Source organism: Myxine glutinosa, chromosome 3 (genome assembly GCF_964187855.1).
Source record: "Myxine glutinosa chromosome 3, kmMyxGlut1.1, whole genome shotgun sequence".
Lineage (NCBI taxonomy): Eukaryota > Metazoa > Chordata > Myxini > Myxiniformes > Myxinidae > Myxine > Myxine glutinosa.
The window spans coordinates 726860-752156 of NC_136263.1; the positions used below are offsets into that span (position 1 = coordinate 726860).

Below are 25297 nucleotides of genomic sequence, written 5' to 3' on the forward strand. Positions count from 1 at the left end.
GGGGCCTTCGCTCAAACTTGACTGATCTCTCCATACAGGTTGCTTCTGACAAACCAGATGTGATCTGCTTAACAGAAACTTTCCTCCTTCATGATGTATCTGTCCTTGGTATCTGTCCTTGGATGCCTTGGTATATGTCCCAGGTTACTCCCTCCTCCGGTATGATAGACCTGAGCCTCGTCCTGGAGGTGGGGTTGCTACCTTTATAAAAAACTCTTCCTCACTCGCCCTCCACTGCCCTCTCTCCACCTCACCCCCAGGAATACCTTTGGCTACGGCTTCCGCTTCGCTCCCACCTTTTGTTCATATATGTGTTGTACCGTCCACCAAACAGCGATGACTCCATCTACATCTCGCTGTCTGGTAATATGGACCAACTTCTATCTACCCATCCCAACTCTCTCTTCCTCATATGTGGTGATTTCAATTGTCACCATGCCAGTTGGCTGGGTGTGGGTACCTCTCTCACCAGCCATGGCTCTTCAGCAAAGGACTTCTGCGACTCACTGGGACTGACACAATCTGTCAATTTCCCGACCCGGATCTCAGTCAACGGAGCATCTTCTCTTCTGGATTTAGTTTTGACAAACTTCCCTGAAAATGTCTGCTGCTCTTCTGCTCCAATCGGCTCATCTGATCATGTGCTTGTCAAAGTGGACATCTCTCTGACCATTCTCAGAGAGCCTCCTCAGCGTCGACGAGTCTGGCATTTCACTCAGGCCAACTGGCACGGTCTTCAAGCAGCCATCAATCATCTGGACTGGTCTCCCATCTCTACCGCCTCTGACATCAACTCATCCTGGGAATTCTTTCAAAGTAAATTGCTCTCTCTCATGCACAGATTTATCCCATCTCGTCTTCAGTTGTCAGACCCTTCCTCCCGTCCATGGTACACGGCATCTTGTGGTGAGGCTGTTGCCCTGAAACAACTTGCTTTCGTCTCCTGGAAAGCAAATCCAATGGAAGGAAATCTCATTTCCTTTCACAAAGCCCGAAACAAGTGTGTGTCCACCCTCAGGAGAGCCAGGAAACAATATCTCACCGTTCTCAAGACCGAACTCTCTTATCTGTCTCCCTCTTCCAAATCCTGGTGGCGTCTGGTCAAATCTGTTTCTGGTGTTTGTTCCCCTTCCATCCCCTCCCTCACCTCAAACGGCTTAACGGCTGACTCCGCACGTGAAAAAGCTGAATGCCTCAACTCTGTGTTTGCCTCTAAATCTTGTGTCCCAAACCCATCCCTCTCTGTACCCACCGTACCCAGTCGTACCCAGCTGCTCCTGGACTCTGTGTCCTTTCCTCCTGACAAGGTGGAAAAGTTTCTGTCAACCCTCGACTCTGATTCTGCAACTGGTCCTGACGGCATCAGCCCACGGGTCCTAAAATCATGTTCTTCCGCTCTTTCACTCCCTCTTTCTGTTCTCTTCACCCTCTCTTTTGCTCAAGGTCATCTGCCATCTGCTTGAAAATCAGCCAACATCACCGCTTTGCACAAAAAAGGTGCAAAAACAGATCCCAGCAACTACAGACCAATCAGCCTTCTCCCAATTATCAGCAAAGTCATGGAATCCATCACTGCTTCAGATATGAAATCTTTCCTCTTCTCCAATGGCTTGATCTCTGATCATCAATTTGGTTTCAGACCTGGTCACTCTACTCTGGACATGCTGCTTCTGCTTTCTCAACAATGGATGGAGGTCCTCAACGCCAAACAGGAAATTAGAGCTGTCTCCCTTGACATTTCACGTGCCTTCGATACCGTCTGGCACCCTGCTCTGCTCACCAAACTCTCCTCCTTTGGTATCCATGGAAATCTCCACGCATGGCTGGCGGACTTCCTCTCTGGTCGTAGTCAACGTGTGGCCCTGAATGGGTTTCTCTCATCTCCTCTTCCTGTTCAGGCTGGAGTTCCCCAAGGTAGTGTTCTGGGCCCTGTGCTTTTTCTGGTCTTCATCAATGATCTCTCTGACTCTCTTGAAAATCCTCTCTATCTCTTTGCTGACGACTCTACTGTCTGTCGCTCCATTCCTCATCCCTCAGATCGGCAGTCTGCAGCCTCCTCACTCTCTGCAGACCTGGACAAAATCACAGACTGGGCAAACAAATGGAACATGTCTTTCAATCCTGATAAATCTCACACTCTTACGATGTCTCTCCGAAAAGACCGACTGGAAAACCCTCCCATCCACTTTCTGAATAATCCTCTCCAAGAAGTTCTGTCACTCAAGCTTTTGGGTCTCACTATTTGCCATGATCTTTCCTGGGAAAACCACATTTCAAATCTGGCCTCCAAAGCCAGTCGCCACCTGGGCATCCTCCGTCGTGCGAAGTCCTTCCTTGGCACACCTGAGCTCCTCACCACATACAAGGCTTTCATCCGCAGCTCTATGGAATACTGCTCTCCCCTCTGGTCTGGTGCTCCTGCCTCACACCTAGCCCGTCTTCACGCTGTTGAAACCAAAGCGTTCAGAATCATTGGAATCTCCTGCGATGAAGCTAACTCCAAGGGCCTTTCACTCACTCACCGCAGGCAGGTTGGTGGTCTTTCCGTCTTCTACCGACTCCTCTCTGGCCTTGCCCCCCCCAGCCCTCTCTGGGCTCTGTCCCCCAAATATTCCTACAGGTCGCACAAGATCTGCCTGCAACCCTTTTATGGTTAAACTGCCAAAATCAAGACTTTCTGCTCACCTTCACTCCTTCATTCCTCTTTTCTCCCGCCTCTGGAACAAACTCCCTCACTCTCTTCAATCCCACTCCACCCTCCAGGTCTTTAAAACAGCTGTTCACCACCATCTCTTATCCTCCCCCATCCAAAACCTTGATCTTTTCTACCCCTGCTAATTTCGGTCCCCTTGTGTTTCATACCTCTCCCCCCCCCCCCCCCCCCTCCCCTTCCCACACCTCCTGCCCCCAAGCCCTCTCCCTCCCACACTTCTCCCTGCTCTCAAATGTTGTGGTTGTGTGCTTCCCCTTCTCTCCCCATCTTGTCCTCCGCTCCCTCTTTTTGTATATTTTGTTTGTCTGGTTGATTTGTTTGTGAAATAAATGTTAGCTCTTTCACGAGCCTCGATTCAGTATACAAAAAAAAAAAAAAAAAAAAAAAATCCCAAAAGGAAGAGCAGTACTCCATGAGATCATTGCTGATGGTGAGAAAAAAACGTTTGAGTGACTGAACTTCTTCAAGGGGTTTTCAAGGGATTTGATGGAAAGGTTCACCAGATGGTCCTTTTGGAGAGAAGAGAGAGTGAGATTTTTCAGGTTATCAAGACATATTCTTAAGCCTGGTGTTGGTTTAATGGTTAAGGTGGCTGTCTTGAGATCTCAGGGTCCTGAGTTGTCGTTGTCATGTCTGTCATGTCGTTGAATTAACACCAGGTGGGTTGACTCGGCCTGTAATGCTCCGTGAGGTCGGCAAAATGAGTACCATCTTGCTGGGATGAATGGGCCATGTATTGTGCGTCGGAGTGGCGACCCGTCCAGGATTGTGCCCAATAGACTAGAAACTGCTTCGGCGGCCCGATGCATCATCATGATGCAAAAAGGAGTAGTCATCAAAGATATATTCCAAGTGTTGGTCCAGCTCGTGGTTCTATCAAGGTCGACAGAGAACTATGAGGCTGAGTCCTATATGAAAGATGAGGGATGCTACAGTAGAGGGTTGAGTCATCAGCAAAGATATGAGGAGGGTTTCCAGAAATCAGAAAGATAATTGATGACGATGACGATGAGGACTGGGCCTGAAACACTGCCTTGGGGCACACCAGTCTTAATGAGGAGAGAAGATGAGCGGATCAGAGCCAAGAGCTGACTACGAGAGTGGAGGAAGTCAACAAGTCATGAGAGGATGCAGTCTCAGATGCTTGGGATTTCTGATCTGCAAGATATGCAAGAGTGGCAGGCCAAGTACGTGGGCGCTCATTCCGTCTGGGCTCATCACTGAGCCAGAGTTAGGGGTTGCCAGAAACTGCTCACCTTCTCCGGTAAGACAGGCATAGTGTCTAGAAGCATTTGCATTTGAGTGGATAAGGTAGGGCCAGGTAGTAAGGAGTTGGGTACTCTAGATTTGGAAGCAAACACATCATTGAGACCTTTGATTTTCTCATGAGCGGAGTCAGTTGTGGTGCCATTTGAAGTGAGGTGAGGGATGGAGAGGGATCATACTCCAGAGATAAACTTGACAAGGCACCACCACATATTTGAGGAAGGAGGCAGGATTGAGCATCCAGCCTTGAGGTTGGCCAGATGTTGTTTTATGGCCTTCCTGAGAATAGATGCACACTTGTTGTGGGCCTTGTGGAATGACCTAAAAATGCTTTCGGTTGGATTGACCTTCTATGAAGTGAAGGCAACTTGTTTGAAGGCAACTACTTTGCCACAGGATTCAGTGTACCAGGGGTGACAGAATTGGCACATTAGCTGCAGACGAGATCAGATGAAGCTCTGCATGAGAACAGGAAGTTGTGGAAGGATTTCCAGGCGGAATCAATATCAGTGTTGGCAGAGATAGAAGACCAGTCCTGCAGTGAGAGGGCAACTTGCAGTCCCTGCCAGTCGGTCTGAGGAACTTACAGGCGCCACTGTGCTGAGGAGGCTCTCTTACAACAGCGAGAGATGTGGACCCTTCCTAGAATCGGATCGGATGAACCGGACAGAGTAGAGGAGGAACAGTAGACGTTAGAAGGAAAGTTGGTCATTGCCAGGTCCTGAAGGAAGGTCATTGCCATTGGCAGAAGTCGAGGTCAGAGGGTTCAAGCCTATAGAGTAATTGTAGAGTGAATATCCATTTCAAAGCCTTGAAAAGAAGAATGTAATGGACGAAGAAGAAAAAAAAAAGGTTTTTTGAAATATCATGTACACAAGCCAAGTTACTGAGATGGTTGCCAAGGCAACATAATTCAGCCAATCACGGCATTGATCTAATCAGGTTGAGATAATGTCATGAGGAATATATATCGAAATATGAAAGCTAAATGTTCACCGGCTTTTGAAATATTGAGTACACAAAAGTACACACACAAGTACGCAAAAGTACGCAAAAGTACACACAAAGTACACACACAAGTACACAAAGTACACACACAAGTACACACAAAAGTACACACACAAGTACGCAAAAGTACACACAAAAGTACACAAAAGTACACACAAAAGTACACACAAAAGTTCACACAAAATACACACAAAAGTTCACACAAAATACACACAAAAGTACATACAAAAGTACACACAAAGGTACATGAACAGATAATCGGTCGGTCGGTCGGAACTCATGTTAATGTCCCCCGTCTCCGACTTTGGCAAGTGGGTTGGGGACAATAGTACTCTAAAACCTCCATTAAAATAGGTATGCTCCTATGTTTGGGTCGAATTTTAAAATGGGTACAAATTGGAAATTGGAACATACCTCTTTGGCCGTGTCTTCCTGGTGAGCCATCATCACCTGCAAAAGAGAACATGAAATATCAACACAGAGCGCTTGTTACCTTTATAGAATCGTAGGCCATTTGTAAATCCGACTACAGAATCCAAAGCTTTGAGTGCAATTGGTATTTCTTGGCAGGAGGATGAAGCACCAGGTGTGATCAGCTCTAAACAGAAACAGGTCCACTAGTACATCACACCTGGTTTTTACACTGCTACTTTATCAACGCTTCATCCCTCCTCACCTCCACCAGGTTACACACGCTCATCGAGTAACTCGTGACTTATTGCTCACCTCCACTACTTCGTCAACCTTTGTTTCTTTATCTGAGTCAATGCAGCCACGTCTTGCTTCCAGGTATTCAAAAAGGCATCCAAGCAGCATCTCCAGTGGTTGTGCCCCATTTGCACCAGGTGGTCAGTTTTCTCTTCTGACTGATTCTACCCATTCGTTCCCTCTACCTTTGTGTGTGCACACCTATCCTGTTTGTTTGCACAGCCAATATTCACCTGATCCTTGTGTTCTATTATCAGTGCATTCATCTGCCCTCCGTCCTCCAACTCTTTCATGAGCCTCAACCTTCATTAGAAAAACAATACCCTGCCTCCCTGTCTCCCAACTCGTCTCCCTATGTGTTCATTATATTGTGAATAACAGTAAATACACAGGTAAGAACACCTCAGATGCCTTTGTCATGAATGTTTCATGATGAATTGCCAGAGTACAAAAGGGTATTACAAAAGACTCGAACCTCGATCTCCTTTGGTTCCTGATGTTCCTGAACTTCCGGGAAAACCTGCCAGACCAACTTCACCTGCAGGTGAAATATTCAGAATGGAAAACAAAAACGGTTTAGAAGAAAGGTAAAAACCCTTTCAAACTTGAACAGCGATGACAAACTATTGATTGACACGAATACCTGATATTGCGGTAGGTGTAGGACTTTGATATTGCTGTTACAAACTATTGATTGACAGGAATACCTGATATTGCAGTAGGTGTAGGAATTTGTTATTGCCATTATAAACTATTGATTGACACGAATACCTGATATTGCGGTAGGTGAAGGAATTTAATATTCCTGTTATAAACTATTGATTGACACGAATACCTGATATTGCGGTAGGTGTAGGAATTTGATATTCCTGTTATAAACTATTGATTGACACGAATACCTGATATTGCAGTAGGTGGAGGAATTTGATATTGCTGTTATAAACTATTGATTGACACGAATACCTGATATCGTGGTCGGTGTAGGAATTTGATATTGCCATTATAAACTATTGATTGACACAAATACCTGATATTGCGGTAGGTGTAGGAATTTGATATTGCCATTATAAACTATTGATTGACACGAATACCTGATATTGCAGTAGGTGGAGGAATTTGATATTGCCATTATAAACTATTGATTGACACGAATACCTGATATCGTGGTCGGTGTAGGAATTTGATATTGCCATTATAAACTATTGATTGACACGAATACCTGATATTGCAGTAGGTGGAGGAATTTGATATTGCTGTTATAAACTATTGATTGACACGAATACCTGATATCGTGGTCGGTGGAGGAATTTGATATTGCTGTTATAAACTATTGATTGACACGAATACCTGATATTGCAGTAGGTGTAGGAATTTGATATTGCCATTATAAACTATTGATTGACACGAATACCTGATATTGCAGTAGGTGTAGGAATTTGATATTCCTGTTATAAACTATTGATTGACACGAATACCTGATATTGCAGTAGGTGTAGGAATTTGATATTCCTGTTATAAACTATTGATTGACACGAATACCTGATATTGCAGTAGGTGTAGGAATTTAATATTCCTGTTATAAACTATTGATTGACACGAATACCTGATATTGCAGTAGGTGTAGGAATTTGATATTGCCATTATAAACTATTGATTGACACGAATACCGGATATTGCGGTAGGTGTAGGAATTTAATATTCCTGTTATAAACTATTGATTGACACGAATACCTGATATTGCGGTAGGTGTAGGAATTTGATATTGCTGTTACAAACTATTGATTGACACAAATACCTGATATTGCAGTAGGTGTAGGAATATGATATTGCTGTTATAAACTATTGATTGACACGAATACCTGATATTGCGGTAGATGTAGGAATTTGATATTGCTGTTACAAACTATTGATTGACACGAATACCTGATATTGCAGTAGGTGTAGGAATATGATATTGCTGTTATAAACTATTGATTGACACGAATACCTGATATTGCGGTAGATGTAGGAATTTGATATTGCTGTTATAAACTATTGATTGACACAAACACCTGATATTGTGGTAGGTGTAGGAATTTGATATTGCTGTTACAAACTATTGATTGACACGAATACCGGATATTGCGGTAGGTGTAGGAATTTGATATTGCTGTTACAAACTATTGATTGACATGAATACCTGATATTTGGGTAGGTGTAGGAATTTGATATTGCTGTTACAAACTATTGATTGACACAAATACCTGATATTGCAGTAGGTGTAGGAATATGATATTGCTGTTATAAACTATTGATTGACACGAATACCTGATATTGCAGTAGGTGTAGGAATTTGATATTGCTATTATAAACTATTCATTGACACGAATACCTGATATTGGGGTAGGTGTAGGAATTTGATATTGCTGTTATAAACTATTGATTGACACGAATACCGGATATTGTGGTAGGTGTAGGAATTTGATATTGCTGTTATAAACTATTGATTGACACGAATACCTGATATTGCAGTAGGTGTAGGAATTTGATATTGCTATTATAAACTATTGATTGACACGAATACCTGATATTGCAGTAGGTGTAGGAATATGATATTGCTGTTATAAACTATTGATTGACACGAACACCTGATATTGCGGTAGGTGTAGGAATTCGATATTGCTGTTATAAACTATTGATTGACACGAATACCTGATATTGCAGTAGGTGTAGGAATTTGATATTGCTATTATAAACTATTCATTGACACGAATACCTGATATTGGGGTAGGTGTAGGAATTTGATATTGCTGTTATAAACTATTGATTGACACGAATACCGGATATTGTGGTAGGTGTAGGAATTTGATATTGCTGTTATAAACTATTGATTGACACGAATACCTGATATTGCAGTAGGTGTAGGAATTTGATATTGCTATTATAAACTATTGATTGACACGAATACCTGATATTGCAGTAGGTGTAGGAATTTGATATTGCTATTATAAACTATTGATTGACACGAATACCTGATATTGCAGTAGGTGTAGGAATTTGATATTGCTATTATAAACTATTGATTGACACGAATACCTGATATTGCAGTAGGTGTAGGAATTTGATATTGCTATTATAAACTATTGATTGACACGAATACCTGATATTGCAGTAGGTGTAGGAATTTGATATTGCTATTATAAACTATTGATTGACACAAATACCTGATATTGCAGTAGGTGTAGGAATATGATATTGCTGTCATAAACTATTGATTGACACGAACACCTGATATTGCGGTAGGTGTAGGAATTCGATATTGCTGTTACAAACTATTGATTGACACGAATACCGGATATTGCAGTAGGTGTAGGAATTTGATATTGCTGTTGCAAACTATTGATTGACATGAATACCTGATATTTGGGTAGGTGTAGGAATTTGATATTGCTGTTACAAACTATTGATTGACACGAATACCTGATATTGCAGTTGGTGTAGGAATATGATATTGCTGTTATAAACTATTGATTGACACGAATACCTGATATTGCAGTCGGTGTAGGAATTTGATATTGCTGTTATAAACTATTGATTGACACGAATACCTGATATTGCGGTAGGTGTAGGAATTTGATATTGCTATTATAAACTATTGATTGACACGAATACCTGATATTGCGGTAGGTGTAGGAATTTGATATTGCTGTTATAAACTATTGATTGACACGAATACCTGATATTGCGGTAGGTGTAGGAATTTGATATTGCTGTTACAAACTATTGATTGACACGAATACCTGATATTGGGGTAGGTGCAGGAATTTGATATTGCTGTTACAAACTATTGATTGACACGAATACCTGATGTAGCGGTAGGTGTAGGAATTTGATATTGCTGTTATAAACTATTGATTGACACGAATACCTGATATTGCAGTAGGTGTAGGAATTTTATATTGCTGTTACAAACTATTGATTGACACGAACACCTGATATTGCGGACGGTGTAGGAATTTGATATTGCTGTTACAAACTATTGATTGACATGAATACCTGATATTGCGGTAGGTGTAGGAATTTGATATTGCTGTTTAAAATTATTGATTGACATGAATACCTGATATTGCGGTCGGTGTAGGAATTTGATATTGCTGTTATAAACTATTGATTGACATGAATACCTGATATTGCGGTAGGTGTAGGAATTTGATATTGCTGTTATAAACTATTGATTGACACGAATACCTGATATTGTGGTAGGTTTAGGAAGTTGATATTGCTGTTATAAACTATTGATTGACACGAATACCTGATATTGCGGTAGGTGTTGGAATTTGATATTGCTGTTACAAACGATTGATTGACACGAATACCTGATATTGCGGTAGGTGTAGGAATTTGATATTGCTGTTATAAACTGTTGATTGACACGAACACCTGATATTGCGGTAGGTGTAGGAATTTGATATTGCTGTTACAAACTATTGATTGACACGAATACCTGATATTGCGGTAGGTGTAGGAATTTGATATTGCTGTTACAATCTATTGATTGACACGAATACCTGATATTGCGGTAGGTGTGGGAATTTGATATTGCTGTTATAAACTATAGATTGACACGAATACCTGATATTGCGGTAGGTGGAGGAATTTGATATTGCTGTTACAAACTATTGATTGACACGAATACCTGATATTGCGGTAGGTGTAGGAATTTGATATTGCTGTTATAAACTATTGATTGACACGAATACCTGATATTGTGGTAGGTGTTGGAATTTGATATTGCTGTTATAAACTATTGATTGACACGAATACCTGATATTGCAGTGGGTGTAGGAATTTGATATTGCTGTTACAAACTATTTATTGACACGAATATCTGATATTGCGGTAGGTGTAGGAATTTGATATTGCTGTTATAAACTATTGATTGACATGAATACCTGATATTGCGGTAGGTGTAGGAATTTGATATTGCTGTTACAAACTATTGATTGACACGAATACCTGATATTGCGGTAGGTGTAGGAATTTGATATTGCTGTTATAAACTATTGATTGACACGAATACCTGATATTGCAGTAGGTGTAGGAATTTGATATTGCTGTTACAAACTATTGATTGACACGAATACCTGATATTGCAGAAGGTGTAGGAATTTGATATTGCTGTTACACACTATTGATTGACATGAATACCTGATATTGCGGTAGGTGTAGGAATTTGATATTGCTGTTACAAACTATTGATTGACACGAATACCTGATATTGCGGTAGGCGTAGGAATTTGATATTGCTGTTACAAACTATTGATGGACATGAATACCTGATATTGCGGTAGGTGTAGGAATTTGATATTGCTGTTACAAACTATTGATTGACACGAATACCTGATATTGCAGTAGGTGTAGGAATTTGATATTGCTGTTATAAACTATTGATCGACACGAATACCTGATATTGCGGTTGGTGTAGGAATTTGATATTGCTGTTACAAACTATTGATTGACACGAATACCTGATATTGCGGTAGGTGTAGGAATTTGATATTGCTGTTATAAACTATTGATCGACGTGAATACCTGATATTGCGGTAGGTGTAGGAATTTGATATTGCTGTTATAAACTATTGATTGACATGAATACCTGATATTGCGGTAGGTGTAGGAATGTGATATTGCTGTTACAAACTATTGATTGACCCGAATACCTGATATTGCGGTAGGTGTAAGAATTTGATATTGCTGTTACAAACTATTGATTGACACGAATACCTGATATTGCCATAGGTGTAGGAATTTGATATTGCTGTTATAAACTATTGATTGACACGAATACCTGATATTGCGGTAGGTGTAAGAATTTGATATTGCTGTTATAAACAAGGACCTTTTGTGCTGACGTCGAGAGATTCGTAACAAGGTGATGCAAGGCAGACATACCTTGAAGTCCACGACTTCCTTGTGCTCCGGCATCCCCTGTTGGTGCAATTGTGGTGGAAGACAGTTAATACTTAGCATGGGCCACCTGTTGTTTCAAAATATTAACTTCTACTCTTCACCTTTAGTCCTAATCAATCATACAATTTTTGGAAACCTTTAATCAGTCATACAATTGTTGGAACCCTTTAAACAGTCATACAATTGTTGGAACCCTTTAATCAATCATACAATTGTTGGAACCCTATAATCAGTCATACAATTGTTGGAACCCTTTAATCAATCGTACAATTGTTGGAACCCTTTAATCAGTCATACAATTTTTGGAACCCTTTAATCAGTCATACAATTGTTGGAACCCTTTAATCAATCATACAATTTTAGGAATCCTTTAATCAATCATACAATTTTATGAACCATTTAATCAGTCATACAATTGTTGGAACCCTTTAATCAGTCATACAATTGTTGGAACCCTTTAATCAATCATACAATTTTAGGAATCCTTTAATCAATCATACAATTCATAGGAATCCTTTAATCATACAATTTTAGGAATCCTTTCATCAATCATACAATTTTAGGAACCCTTTAATCAGTCATACAATTGTTGGAACCCTTTAATCAGTCATACAATTGTTGGAACCATTTAATCAGTCATATAATACAATTATTGTTTGAACGCTTTAATCAATCATACAATTTTAGGAATCCCTTAATCAATCATACAATTTCTCGGAATCCTTTAATCATACAATTTTAGGAATCCTTTCATCAATCATACAATTTTAGGAATCCTTTAATCAATCAAACAATTTTAGGAACCATTTAATCAATCATACAATTTTTAAAACCCTTTAATCCATCGTACAATTTTTGGAACCCTTTAATCAGTCATACAATTTTTGGAACCCTTTTTTTTTTTTTTTTTTTTTTTGTATACAACATCGAGGCTCGTGAAAGAGCTAACATTAATCACACAAAAAGACAAACCGACACACAAAACACAAAAAACAAGGGGAGCGGCAGACAAGATGGGGAGAGAGGGGGAAGGACACAAAAGAGAGGGGGAAGGACACAAACACAACATTTGAGAGCAGGGACATCGGGAGGACTTGGGGGGAGGTGGGAGAGGATTAAAACATATTGTTGCGAATATGGAATTTGGCCTCCATATCCGCTTGTAAATATTCCCCTATTTTCTCCAATACTCCCCAACTTTCCCCAATCCCCCATTCCCTAGTCCCATTGCATGTAAATAACAATCAGTAGAGCCGACCTTCCCCTTATTCCCCCATTAAATGTCGTGCCCAGGTCCACCGCACCACACGTAGACAACTTTCGGACATCTTCCTAGTTATTCTTATTCTATGTCAGTTAAGGCCTCGTCTCCATTAATTATGACTCTTCGTTGCACCAGAATGTGATTATATGGCATCAGTAGTGAGTTTAGGACCTTTCCCATACCTCCTTCCATCTTCTTCCCCAACAATTACAACAACAACAGAGGAGATGGCGGCGGAGCGGGGGAGGATGCGTCCTCACACCGGCTCGATTAGCTCCAGACCATGCGCTCCACGGGGTTACCACGAAGGGGCTCCTTGTCAGCTCCTCGTCAAGGGCGGAGCCTGGTAAACCCCCCGCACGCACCCAATGAGAAGCAACGTGCCGATTCCACGAGGCGGAGCTAACGAGCCGAGGGCGTGTCACTCCCCGCCGGATATACGCGGCCACGCGCCGGATGTGACGAGAGATGCGCCCCGAGCTGGAGAAAGAAGGACCTGCGAGCGCTGAGAGAGAAAGGCCCGCCTGTGAAAGAACGTCCCCTCCGAGCGCTGTGAAACCTCCCGCATCTCTGGACCGGACCGGGTCGATTCTAACCTTTGAGCACAGGTGCACCTGGAGCCATCAACAACCGCTTTCCTGCCATCAACCCCCGTGTGAGTCAGCTTTGTCCCGTTTATCTGTCGTCTGTTGGGAATAATATAAGAGTGTGTCTAAGTGCCTGTCTTTCTGTGATTATACTTCTAGCCCCTGTAATCTGACCTTTCCGTACGAATATAATCTCCTCCGGAGGTCTTGAGAATCGAAACCTTGGTGTCGTATTGTGTTATTGTAATCCAGCCGGGTGTCTTCTTTTTCTTATTGAGCCAGCATCGCGCGACTAGTCAACGTTCGGGCACAATCGGGTAACTTGTGCAGACGTGGTCATACCATAAAACCGCTCGGTAAATAACATCCAAGCCACGTCTGTAACAATTGGTGTCGAGGAGTGGAATTCGAACCCGGGACTAAATTAGTTAGGCCCAAATTTTGGGAGGGAAAATCGAGCCGGAGCGCGTACGGCGCTCGACCGAATCGATTCGGAGCGCGGTCCCGCGGTTACTGCGCTCGACGAAATTATAACGAAAAAAAAAAAATAATTTGGATTTGTTTTACGAAACTCGAATTTTGCAAGTCGCGCTATGGCGGATCAAGACGGCTGGGGTCCGGTAGGGGAGAGTGAAGCAGGGTCGGTCCAGGACCAAATTGAGGGACATGAGGGACATGAGGAGAGCGAAACAGCGAGGGTAGCAGGCACGCAAAATGGCGCCTCGCAAGAGCGCGCGGTAGCCGAGCCCGCTGTATCAACGGGCTTTAACATGCAGCCGATTGACATGCAGGCCCTCATTGCGCAGCTACAGGCAGCTGTACAGATGAGTATGGGGAGCCAAATTGAGCGATTGGGTGAGCGGTTGGGGAACCGGATGGATGCTCAGAGTGAGCAAATGGGGGTAATGAGGGACGAAGCGAGGGGTACCAGTGAGAAGTTAGACAATAATTTTGAGGGGTTAGACAACGGGATAAAAGAAGTGAAAAATGGGTTAATGGGGGTAGAAAATAGAATGGCTGCCCAGGAGAATCAGATAGAGGGAGTGAAAAATGGGTTAGAGGGGTTAGAAAACAGTATGGAAGGCAAATTGAGGGACATGAGGGACCAAGCGGAAAGGGAAGTTAAACAAATGGAGCAGCAGATAGAGGGGGTCAGAATGGGGGTAGAAACCAAACTGGATGCTCACAGGGAGGAAATGGAGCAGATGAGGGTGGCATCTGGGCAGGAGATGCAAGTGATGGGAGAAGAGATCAGAAGAGGAGTGAGTGAGGAGGTCGGAGGAGTGCGCGAGGAGGTGAGGCACTGTAAGGAGCACATGGAGAAGGAGGTGAGAAAGGGGACTGTAAAGTTACAAGGGGGCATAGAGGACCTGACGCAGGAGGTGGAGCAGCTGACGGTGGGACAAACGGAGTTAGTGGAGCAGGTTCAAAGGAACACTGCGGTATTAGGAGGGTTAAAAGCGACACAAAACGACATAAAAAACGACTTGATAGCGACAAAGAGGGAATGTCAGATGGTACGTGAGGGACTGACAACGAGGTTGGACGAGGTGGTAGAGGTAATGGAGACGAAGGACCGGCAGGTGAGGACGCACCTGGAAACGGTCAAGGTAGCCTTGGAGGACGAGCTTGAGGAGACGTACCAGGGAATAAAAGAGGTGAAGCACAAATTAGAAGAAGTGGAAGAAGGGATGAGCGAAATTAAGAAGCGACGGAGAGGGGATAAGAAAGAAATAAAAGAGGAGATAAAAGAATTGGTCCAAAGTCTGTGTTTGGATCGTGATGATGTGCTCATTAACCGGATGAGGGATTCGCAGGTGATGGAGGAGAAGCGAAGAGGAAGAGGACCCGGTGTAAGTGGTGACCAATATGGTCGTGCGTATGATGCGCCAGGTGATTTAAGAGGCTTGGGGGTCGAGATAGACCCGGGTGTTCATGAGAGGCCGTTGGTGAAGTGTGCGACAGGTCTGGTGTGCGAAAATGGAGGTGTGCAAGAAAGTCCGACTCTGGGGTGTGTGAGGAAAAAGTGCGTGCCAAGGAGTGAGTGTGCTGGCGAGAGTGAGTCGGTCGTAGCGCGTGTGCGAGGGAGCACATGGAAGCGTGCTGTGGTGAGTGTTACAGAGGGTGTGACGGGAGAGTGTGCGCGAGGAAGGTGTGTGACGGACAGGTGCATGGGGAAAGAGTGCGCTGTCAAAGGCAAGGAAGAATGCACACCTGTGGTGAGTGTTACAGAGGGTGTGACGGGAGAGTGTGTGCGAGGAAGGTGTGTGACGGACAGGTGCATGGGGAAAGAGTGCGCTGTCAAAGGCAAGGAAGAATGCACACCTGTGGTGAGTGTTACAGAGGGTGTGACGGGAGAGTGTGCGCGAGGAAGGTGTGTGACGGACAGGTGCATGGGGAAAGAGTGCGCTGTCAAGAGTAAGGGTGAGTGCGCTGTCAAGAATGGAGGTGAGAGTAGTGAGAATGACAAGGAGAGTGAGTTGGTTGTGACAGGTGAGCGAGGATGTACACCTGGAATAGAAGGATGCACACCTGGAATGGTAGAGCGTGAGTGGGAATGCACGCTGGAGTTGGTGGTGAGGCACGTGGTTGGGTGTGCGAATGAGGGCACACCTGTGATTGTCACGGAGGAGGTGACAGAGGGGGGGGCGCGAAGCGGTGTATTGGTGAGGTGTGCGACCAACGAATGTGTGCCAAAGTGTTCGGTGGTCAGGTGTGTGACCAAGGCTGTGAGTGGAATGAGGGTACCTGGGTGTGTAAGGAAGGGTACGAGGAGCATGGGCACAGCTGGATGTGTGAGCAAGGAACGGGCTGCGGGGTGTAAGCATGCAGGTGAAGCATCGACGTTACACGGGTTAGAGGTTAGAACGACTTATAGCCGAGTCAGGCCCTCGGTGCGTGCTGGGCCTCGCTTTGAACGGCCGCGTCCGTGCTCCACTAGGCGGAGCTGGCAGCCCGATAGGAAGGGTCGTTATGGCGACCGCGTTGTGTTGAGACGTGCCGGCAGGTCGAGATCGGGACATTGGATGGCTCCACGCCGAGGTGATGCGTGGGATCTCGGCCCGGGTAAGCCCCCGTCCCTGCACCGAGTGCCGGACGCATCCAGCCGCTGGCACAAAACAACCAGCATCCATTGTTTGGCTTTACGAAGCCGGGCTTTGGACAGGAATTGGCGCACCGAGAGGTATTAGTGAGTCGACTGGGTGATGAGGTTAGTGTTTTGGACCCAAAATTAGAGAAAAGCAAAATTTGATGATTGGCAAAGGATTGGCAGAGTGATGATTGGTAATGGTACAGTGATTGGCAGATGATTGGCAAATTTTTAATTTGTTGCAATTTGATGTGCAAAATTGGTAGTGAGAGACCCCCGATGTGGTGGGATGGCAAATCCACCATCCTTCCCATGTGGGGGGCAAAGGAGCAATAGATTATGGGGTGTATGGCAGTGAAAACTAGCCCGGGTGGGTTAGGTTATATTGATAGGGATCTAGCGAAGATGACAGTAGGTAACGTTAAGTTTAGTTAGTGACTGATACCTGTAGTGGGGACGCAGGTAGTTTAGTGTGGTTGATAATGACGTGGGAGCGCAATAGTTTAAAGGGACGACTGGGAAGCGCAAGTTTCAGAAGGGCGTAGTTAGCTGAGATGATGCTGTGTGTGTGAGAATTGAACAGGTGTGATTGCACAGGTGTGCAACTGAACAGGTGTGATTGCACAGGTGTGCAACTGGACAGGTGTGATTGCACAGGTGTGCATCTGGACAGGTGTGTGGAGCAGTGTATGAGTAGTGAGTGTTGTGGATCAGCGCGAATGCGCTTGGGGAGAGAAGGGTGCAGGTGGCACCAAGTGTGAGAGCACAGGTGTGCAAGTACAGGTGTGTGGAGAGAGTTGGAGTAAGTGGTACGGAGTGGTGTGCATGGTGCGAAGGTGTGAATGGGGGAAGAGTGGACCCCCATCACGGATACCCGGGGCGGGTAGTGTAAGTGTTAGGTAGAGGGTACAGGTAAATTGTGGTTGGATATTGGCATTTGTGGTGCGGTTGCAGAATGGTGTTGTGGATGGGTGCATTAGTGTTGTGGAAATGGCTGGGCGTGTAGCCTGTTAGTGTGTGTAGTTGGTTGGGCACTCCACCACTGTGAGGATGTCGGCCAGGTGAGGCCGCAGGTGGGCTCTGGGAGCCGGTAGTTGTGAGTGGGTGCCTGAGGATCCCGGGTGTGGATCGGGTAGCCCAGTGCCAGAGAGGGCACCGAGTGGGGAGAGCGCCAGAGGGCCTGCCCCAGTTAGTTAGGTTAGGGTAAGGAGCAGGTAAGCTCGGAGGCAACCGCAGTGGTGGAGGTGTGCAGGTGGGTAGACCCACTGGGAGAGGTACACGCCACAGCCCAGAAATTGTGCGAGGGCACCGGGAGATGAATCGGGGGAGTGAGACCCCAAATTGAAAAGCACCACAGTTTGGCCAATGGGAATTGGTTTTTAGAACCCATCGTGTAAGAGGGCCAATGGTTTGGCCGGAGAAAGACCCCGGGTAGTGTAAAGTTGTTAAAGTCATTTGGGAAATAGTTAGGATTGAAGAACCTGTCGCACCATACGCAGCCACTTACCTGAGGTGATGATGATGACTCCACACCTGTGTTTCCTTTGTTTTGTGCAGAAGTAAGGATTGCTGTGAGGATTTGTGAGACGCATCACGACGTGGATGAGACATTGGAGTGATTCCATCTCTCCCTCCCTAGGAGGGACTGATGATGAATTGGTGATGGCAAATTATGATGTTGAGTTGGAGATGGCAATTTTTGATGAGAGTTGAAAATGGCAAATTTGATTGGTTAGGAGGGAGAGAAGACGAATTTGGTATATGGGAGGAACGGGGAAGACAGTAGGGATGTTTGTTGATTTGTAAAGTAGATGTTTATGGGTAGTGTTGTGTTGTGTGGATACAGTAAGGGGTAAGGGAGGGGCCATGTAGGTTACCTGGTTGGGGGGGGGGGGCGTACGATAGGAACGTACCTGTCTCACCTGGTTCCCATGTGCCCCCAGTGTGCATCACCTTACATTGCGTGCACTTTTGCGCCCTTACCACCTTACTCACTTGTTTCTTCTTTTGTCTCCCACCTCCGAGGATCTGGCTTTGGGGTAGAGAGAGAGGAGAGAGAGGTGCTGGCTGCGCAGTTGTGGGCCTGCACTTTCGCTGTTTGCTGCCGGGATCGATACACCATATGGACCGCAATGTTTGTGGCCACCCACAATGGACCGCAGTTCGTTTGCGGCCAAGCACCACCCGGGGATGGACCTATGGGTCAATGTGGCACCTATGCCATACAGGTGAACCACTAATAGTTAACACCACCAAGTGCACCACAAGAAGAGCAAGAGACACCTGCAGGGTTAGGGGTTGTCGAATTTATTTTTATTCCAATGAACAATGGTGACTGCACCGATTGGTGGTGGGGTGGTGCTGTTGATGCTCGGGAAGGGTGCTCTGCACGTTATTAAAGGCCGTCGGCCACAGAGCACTCGTGGGTTGGTGTATCGATGTTGGCAAGCGCGCTCTCTCTCTATGCATAACATCTGCATGTGTCCCTCCAAAAACAGGTCCTGGATCGTAGTGTAAATAGCAGCGTAGTCTTGTAAATAATGCTCCCTACCGGCTGTATGTTTAGTTTGAGAATTCTTTCCGGATTCGGTTATCCTGTGGGTGTGTTTCTGTGAGGAGAAGGGTGCAACGTCGCAGGGGGACATATTTACTCATTTGTGAATATCTGTAAAACTGTCGCACTCAGGGTAGAGTTAATAGTAGAGGGAACTACATTGCGTGCCACACTAAAGTAGGTAAAAATTTATCGGGTCGGGACGCCCCGAGGGTAGAGAAGGGTGCAATGTTGCGAATATGGAATTTGGCCTCCATATCCGCTTGTAAATATTCCCCTATTTTCTCCAATACTCCCCAACTTTCCCCAATCCCCCATTCCCTAGTCCCATTGCATGTAAATAACAATCAGTAGAGCCGACCTTCCCCTTATTCCCCCATTAAATGTCGTGCCCAGGTCCACCGCACCACACGTAGACAACTTTCGGACATCTTCCTAGTTATTCTTATTCTATGTCAGTTAAGGCCTCGTCTCCATTAATTATGACTCTTCGTTGCACCAGAATGTGATTATATGGCATCAGTAGTGAGTTTAGGACCTTTCCCATACCTCCTTCCATCTTCTTCCCCAACAATTACAACAACAACAGAGGAGATGGCGGCGGAGCGGGGGAGGATGCGTCCTCACACCGGCTCGATTAGCTCCAGACCATGCGCTCCACGGGGTTACCACGAAGGGGCTCCTTGTCAGCTCCTCGTCAAGGGCGGAGCCTGGTAAACCCCCCGCACGCACCCAATGAGAAGCAACGTGCCGATTCCACGAGGCGGAGCTAACGAGCCGAGGGCGTGTCACTCCCCGCCGGATATACGCGGCCACGCGCCGGATGTGACGAGAGATGCGCCCCGAGCTGGAGAAAGAAGGACCTGCGAGCGCTGAGAGAGAAAGGCCCGCCTGTGAAAGAACGTCCCCTCCGAGCGCTGTGAAACCTCCCGCATCTCTGGACCGGACCGGGTCGATTCTAACCTTTGAGCACAGGTGCACCTGGAGCCATCGACAACCGCTTTCCTGCCATCAACCCCCGTGTGAGTCAGCTTTGTCCCGTTTATCTGTCGTCTGTTGGGAATAATATAAGAGTGTGTCTAAGTGCCTGTCTTTCTGTGATTATACTTCTAGCCCCTGTAATCTGACCTTTCCGTACGAATATAATCTCCTCCGGAGGTCTTGAGAATCGAAACCTTGGTGTCGTATTGTGTTATTGTAATCCAGCCGGGTGTCTTCTTTTTCTTATTGAGCCAGCATCGCGCGACTAGTCAACGTTCGGGCACAATCGGGTAACTTGTGCAGACGTGGTCATACCATAAAACCGCTCGGTAAATAACATCCAAGCCACGTCTGTAACAATATGAACACTGCAAGGACTCTGGGGTGAATTACCGGGGGTAGAAAAGATCAAGGTTTTCGATGGGGGACGATAAGAGATGGTGGTGAACAGCTGTTTTAAAGACCTGGAGGGAGGAGTGGGATTGAAGGGAGTGGGGGAGTTTGTTCCAGAGGCGGGAGAAAAGGGGAATGAAAGAGTGAAGGTGAGCAGAGAGCCTAGACTTTCGCAGTTTAACCATAAGAGGGTTGCAGGCAGATCTTGTGCGACCTGAAGGAATATTGGGGGGACAGAGCACAGAGAGAGCTGGGGGAGCAAGGCCAGAGAGGAGTCGGTAGAAGACAGAAAGACCACCAACCTGCCTGCGGTGAGTGAGTGAAAGGCCCTCGGCGTTGACTACATCGCAGGAGATTCCAATGATTCTGAAAGCTTTGGCCTCAACAGCGTGAAGCCGAGCAAGGTGTGAGGCAGGAGCACCAGCCCAGAGGGGGGAACAGTATTCCATTGAGCTGCGGATGAAAGCCTTGTATGTGGTGAGGAGCTCAGGTGTGCCAAGGAAGGACTTCGCACGACGGAGGATGCCCAGTCGGCGAATTTCTGGAACCCTTTAACCAGTCATACAATTTTTGGAACCCCTTAATCAATCATACAATTTTTGGAACCGTTTAATCAATCATCCAATTTTTGGAACCCCTTAATCAATCATACAATTTTTGGAACCCTTTAATCAATCATACAATTTTTGGAACCCTTTAATCAATCATACAATTTTTGGAACCCTTTAATCAGTCATACAATTGTTGGAAACCTTGAATCAATCATACAATTTTTGGAACCGTTTAATCAATCATCCAATTTTTGGAACCCTTTAATCAGTCATACAATTGTTGGAAACCTTGAATCAATCATACAATTTTTGGAACCCTTTAATCAGTTATACAATTGTTGGAAACCTTGAATCAATCATACAATTTTTGGAACCGTTTAATCAATCATCCAATTTTTGGAACCCCTTAATCAATCATACAATTTTTGGAACCCTTTAATCAATCATACAATTTTTGGAACCCTTTAATCAATCATACAATTTTTGGAACCCTTTAATCAGTCATACAATTGTTGGAAACCTTTAATCAATCATACAATTTTTGGAACCCTTTAACCAGTCATCCAATTTTTGGAACCCCTTAATCAATCATACAATTTTTGGAACCGTTTAATCAGTCATACAATTTTTGGAACCCTTTAATCAATCATACAATTTTTGGAACCCTTTAATCAATCATACAATTTTTGGAACCCTTTAATCAATCATACAATTTTTGGAACCCTTTAATCAGTCAAACAATTGTTGGAACCCTTTAATCAATCATACAATTTTTGGAACCGTTTAATCAATCATACAATTTTTGGAACCCTTTAATCAGTCATACAATTGCTGGAAACCTTGAATCAATCATACAATTTTTGGAACTCTTTAATCAATCATACAATTTTTGGAACCCTTTAATCAATCATACAATTGTTGGAACCCTTTAATCAATCATGCAATTTTTGGAACCCTTTAATCAATCATACAATTTTTGGAACCCTTTAATCAGTCATACAATTGTTGGAACCCTTTAATCAGTCATACAAATTTTGGAACCCTTTTATCAATCATACAATTTTTGGAACCCTTTTTTTTTCTTTTTTTCTTTTTGTGTGTACAGAGTCGAGGCTCATGAAAGAGCTAACATTTATCAAACAAACAAATCGAACAAACAAGCAAACAAAGTATATAAATAGGGGAGCGGTCGACAAGATGGGGAGAGAAGGGGAGGAAGCACACAAACAACATTTGAGAGCAGGGACATCGGGAGATGTTTTTGGAGGGAGAGGGCCTGGGGGGAGGCAGGATAGGTATAAAACGAAAGGACACCAAGGACTTCCAGGAAAGAAGTCAAAAGTCACCTCAAAAAAGTGAATTTGGGGTGAAATTAGCGGGGGTAGAAAAGATCAAGGTTTTGGATTGGGAAAGATAAGAGATGGTGGTGAACAGCCGTTTTAAAGACCTGGAGGGAGGAGTGGGATTGAAGAGAGTGAGGGAGTTTGTTCCAGAGGTGGGAGAAAAGAGGAATGAAGGAGTGAAGGTGAGCAGAGAGTCTTGATTTTGGCAGTTTAACCATAAGAGGGTTGCAGGCAGATCTTGTGCGACCTGCAGGAATATTTGGGGGACAGAGCCCAGAGAGAGCTGGGGGAGCAAGGCCGGAGAGGAGTCGGTAGAAGACGGAAAGACCACCAACCTGCCTGCGGTGATTAAGTGAAAGGCCCTCGGAGATAGCGTCATCGAGGGAGATTCCAATGATTCTGAATGCTTTGGTTTCAACAGCGTGAAGACGAGCTAGGTGTGAGGCAGGAGCAGCAGCCCAGAGGGGAGAGTAGTATTCCATTGAGCTGCGGATGAAAGCCTTGTATGTGGTGAGGAGCTCAGGTGTGCCAAGGAAGGACTTCGCACGACGGAGGATGCCTAGTCGGCGATTGGCTTTGGAGGCCAGCTTGGAAATGTGATTTTCCCAGGAAAGATCATGGCAGATAGTGAGACCCAAAAGCTTGAGTGACAGAACTTCTTGGAGAGGATTATTCAGAAAGTAGATGGGAGGGTTGTCCAGTCGGTCTTTTCGGAGAGACATCGTAATGGTGTGAGATTTGTCAGGATTGAAAGACATGTTCCACTTGTTTGCCCAGTCTGTGATTTTGTCAAGGTCTGCAGAGAGTGAGGAGGCTGCAGACTGCCGATCTGAGGGATGAGGAATGGAGCGGCAGAGAGTGGAGTCATCAGCAAAGAGATTGAGAGGATTTTCAAGAGAGTCAGAGAGATCATTGATGAAGACCAGAAAAAGCACAGGGCCCAGAACACTGCCTTGGGGAACTCCAGCCTGAACAGGAGGAGGAGATGAGAGAAACCCATTCAGGGCCACACGTTGACGACGACTAGAGAGGAAGTCCGCCAGCCATGCGTGGAGATTTCCATGGATACCAAAGGAGGAGAGTTTGGTGAGCAGAGCGGGGTGCCAGACCGTATCGAAGGCACGTGATATGTTGAGGGAGACAGCTCTAATTTCCTGTTTGGCATTGAGGACCTCCATCCATTGTTGAGACAGCAGAAGCAGCATGTCCAGAGTAGAGTGACCTGGTCTGAAACCAAATTGATGATCAGAGATCAAGCCATTGGAGAAGAGGAAAGATTTCATATCCGAAGCAATGATGGATTCCATGACTTTGCTGATAATTTGGAGAAGGCTGATTGGTCTGTAGTTGCTAGGATCTATTTTTGCACCTTTAATCCTTGCACCATTTTTGCCCCTTGCACCATTTTTTGCACCTGTTTTTGCAACCCTTTAATCAATCATACAATTTTTGGAACCAATAAAATAATAAAATAATTGGAACCCTTTAATCAATCATACAGGTTTTGGAACACTTTAATCAATCATACAATTTTTGGAACCATTTAATCAACCATACATAATCATACAGAAACATATTTAATCAAACTCTTTATCAAAATACCAGCTCATTACTCAGCAAATAACCACGTGATAACTACGACGTGATTGCAGATAACTGAAGACAATTTAAATTGAGCTCTTAAGCTCAACTCGTACGGTACTTGGTCGACTCCTAGCAATCGATGGAGTTGGCTGGGTTTGGTCTCCTGCGGCCGCCATGCAACTGTTCATTTATCCATAAACTCTAATCTAGTACAGTATTAAATATATAATATATATCTATACATAATGGAGCAAGTGTTTGCATGTATGTATGTCCGCTCTTCACCCTTTGGTTGGACAGCTGACCTGACTCCACCCACAAATATAACCTGAAATACTTAACCTGAAGTATACCCAGAGAACCAAAAGACCCTTTCCCCCCACCCTCTCAACACCTCGAGGACCAACATGACAGAGTAGACCCAGAGGACCCAAAAGACTCAGAGGACCCAAAAGACCCCAAGGCCTCAAAGGACCTGGTCAGATTGGTTTCAGACCTGGTCACTCTACTCTGGACATGCTGCTTCTGCTTTCTCAACAATGGATGGAGGTCCTCAATGCCAAATAGGAAATTAGAGCTGTCTCCCTTGACATATCACGTGCCTTCGATACGGTCTGGCACCCCGCTCCGCTCACCAAACTCTCCTCCTTTGGTATCCATGGAAATCTCCACGCATGGCTGGCGGACTTCCTCTCTAGTCGTACTCAACGTGTGGCCCTGAATGGGTTTCTCTCATCTCCTCTTCCTGTTCAGGCTGGAGTTCCCCAAGGCAGTGTTCTGGGCCCTGTGCTTTTTCTGGTCTTCATCAATGATCTCTCTGACTCTCTTGAAAATCCTCTCTATCTCTTTGCTGATGACTCTACTCTCTGTCGCTCCATTCCTCATCCCTCAGATCGGCAGTCTGCAGCCTCCTCACTCTCTGCAGACCTGGACAAAATCAAAGACTGGGAAAACAAGTAGAACATGTCTTTCAATCCTGACAAATCTCACACTCTTACGATGTCTCTCCGAAAAGACCGACTGGACAACCCTGCCATCCACTTTCTGAATAATCCTCTCCAAGAAGTTCTGTCACTCAAGCTTTTGGGTCTCACTATCTGCCATGATCTTTCCTGGGAAAACCACATTTCAAATCTGGCCTCCAAAGACAGTCGCCGACTGGGCATCCTCCGTTGTGCGAAGTCCTTCCTTGGCACACCTGAGCTCCTCACCACATACAAGGCTTTCATCCGCAGCTCAATGGAATACTTCTCTCCCCTCTGGGCTGGTGCTCCTGCCTCACACCTAGCTCGTCTTCACGCTGTT

General features: G+C 44.8%; 1 protein-coding gene across 1 annotated transcript in view; it reads right to left on the bottom strand.

Annotated features, from left to right (window-relative positions):
- Positions 1–25297, bottom strand: part of COL17A1 (collagen type XVII alpha 1 chain) — a 261339-nt gene that overhangs the window by 75500 nt on the left and 160542 nt on the right. The window contains exons 30-32 of the mRNA XM_068111347.2: positions 11627–11662; positions 6171–6233; positions 5402–5437 (exon numbers count right to left, since the gene is read on the bottom strand). Of these exons, the coding sequence (XP_067967448.2) occupies positions 5402–5437; positions 6171–6233; positions 11627–11662 (135 nt within the window). The remainder of the gene's footprint in view (positions 1–5401; positions 5438–6170; positions 6234–11626; positions 11663–25297) is intronic.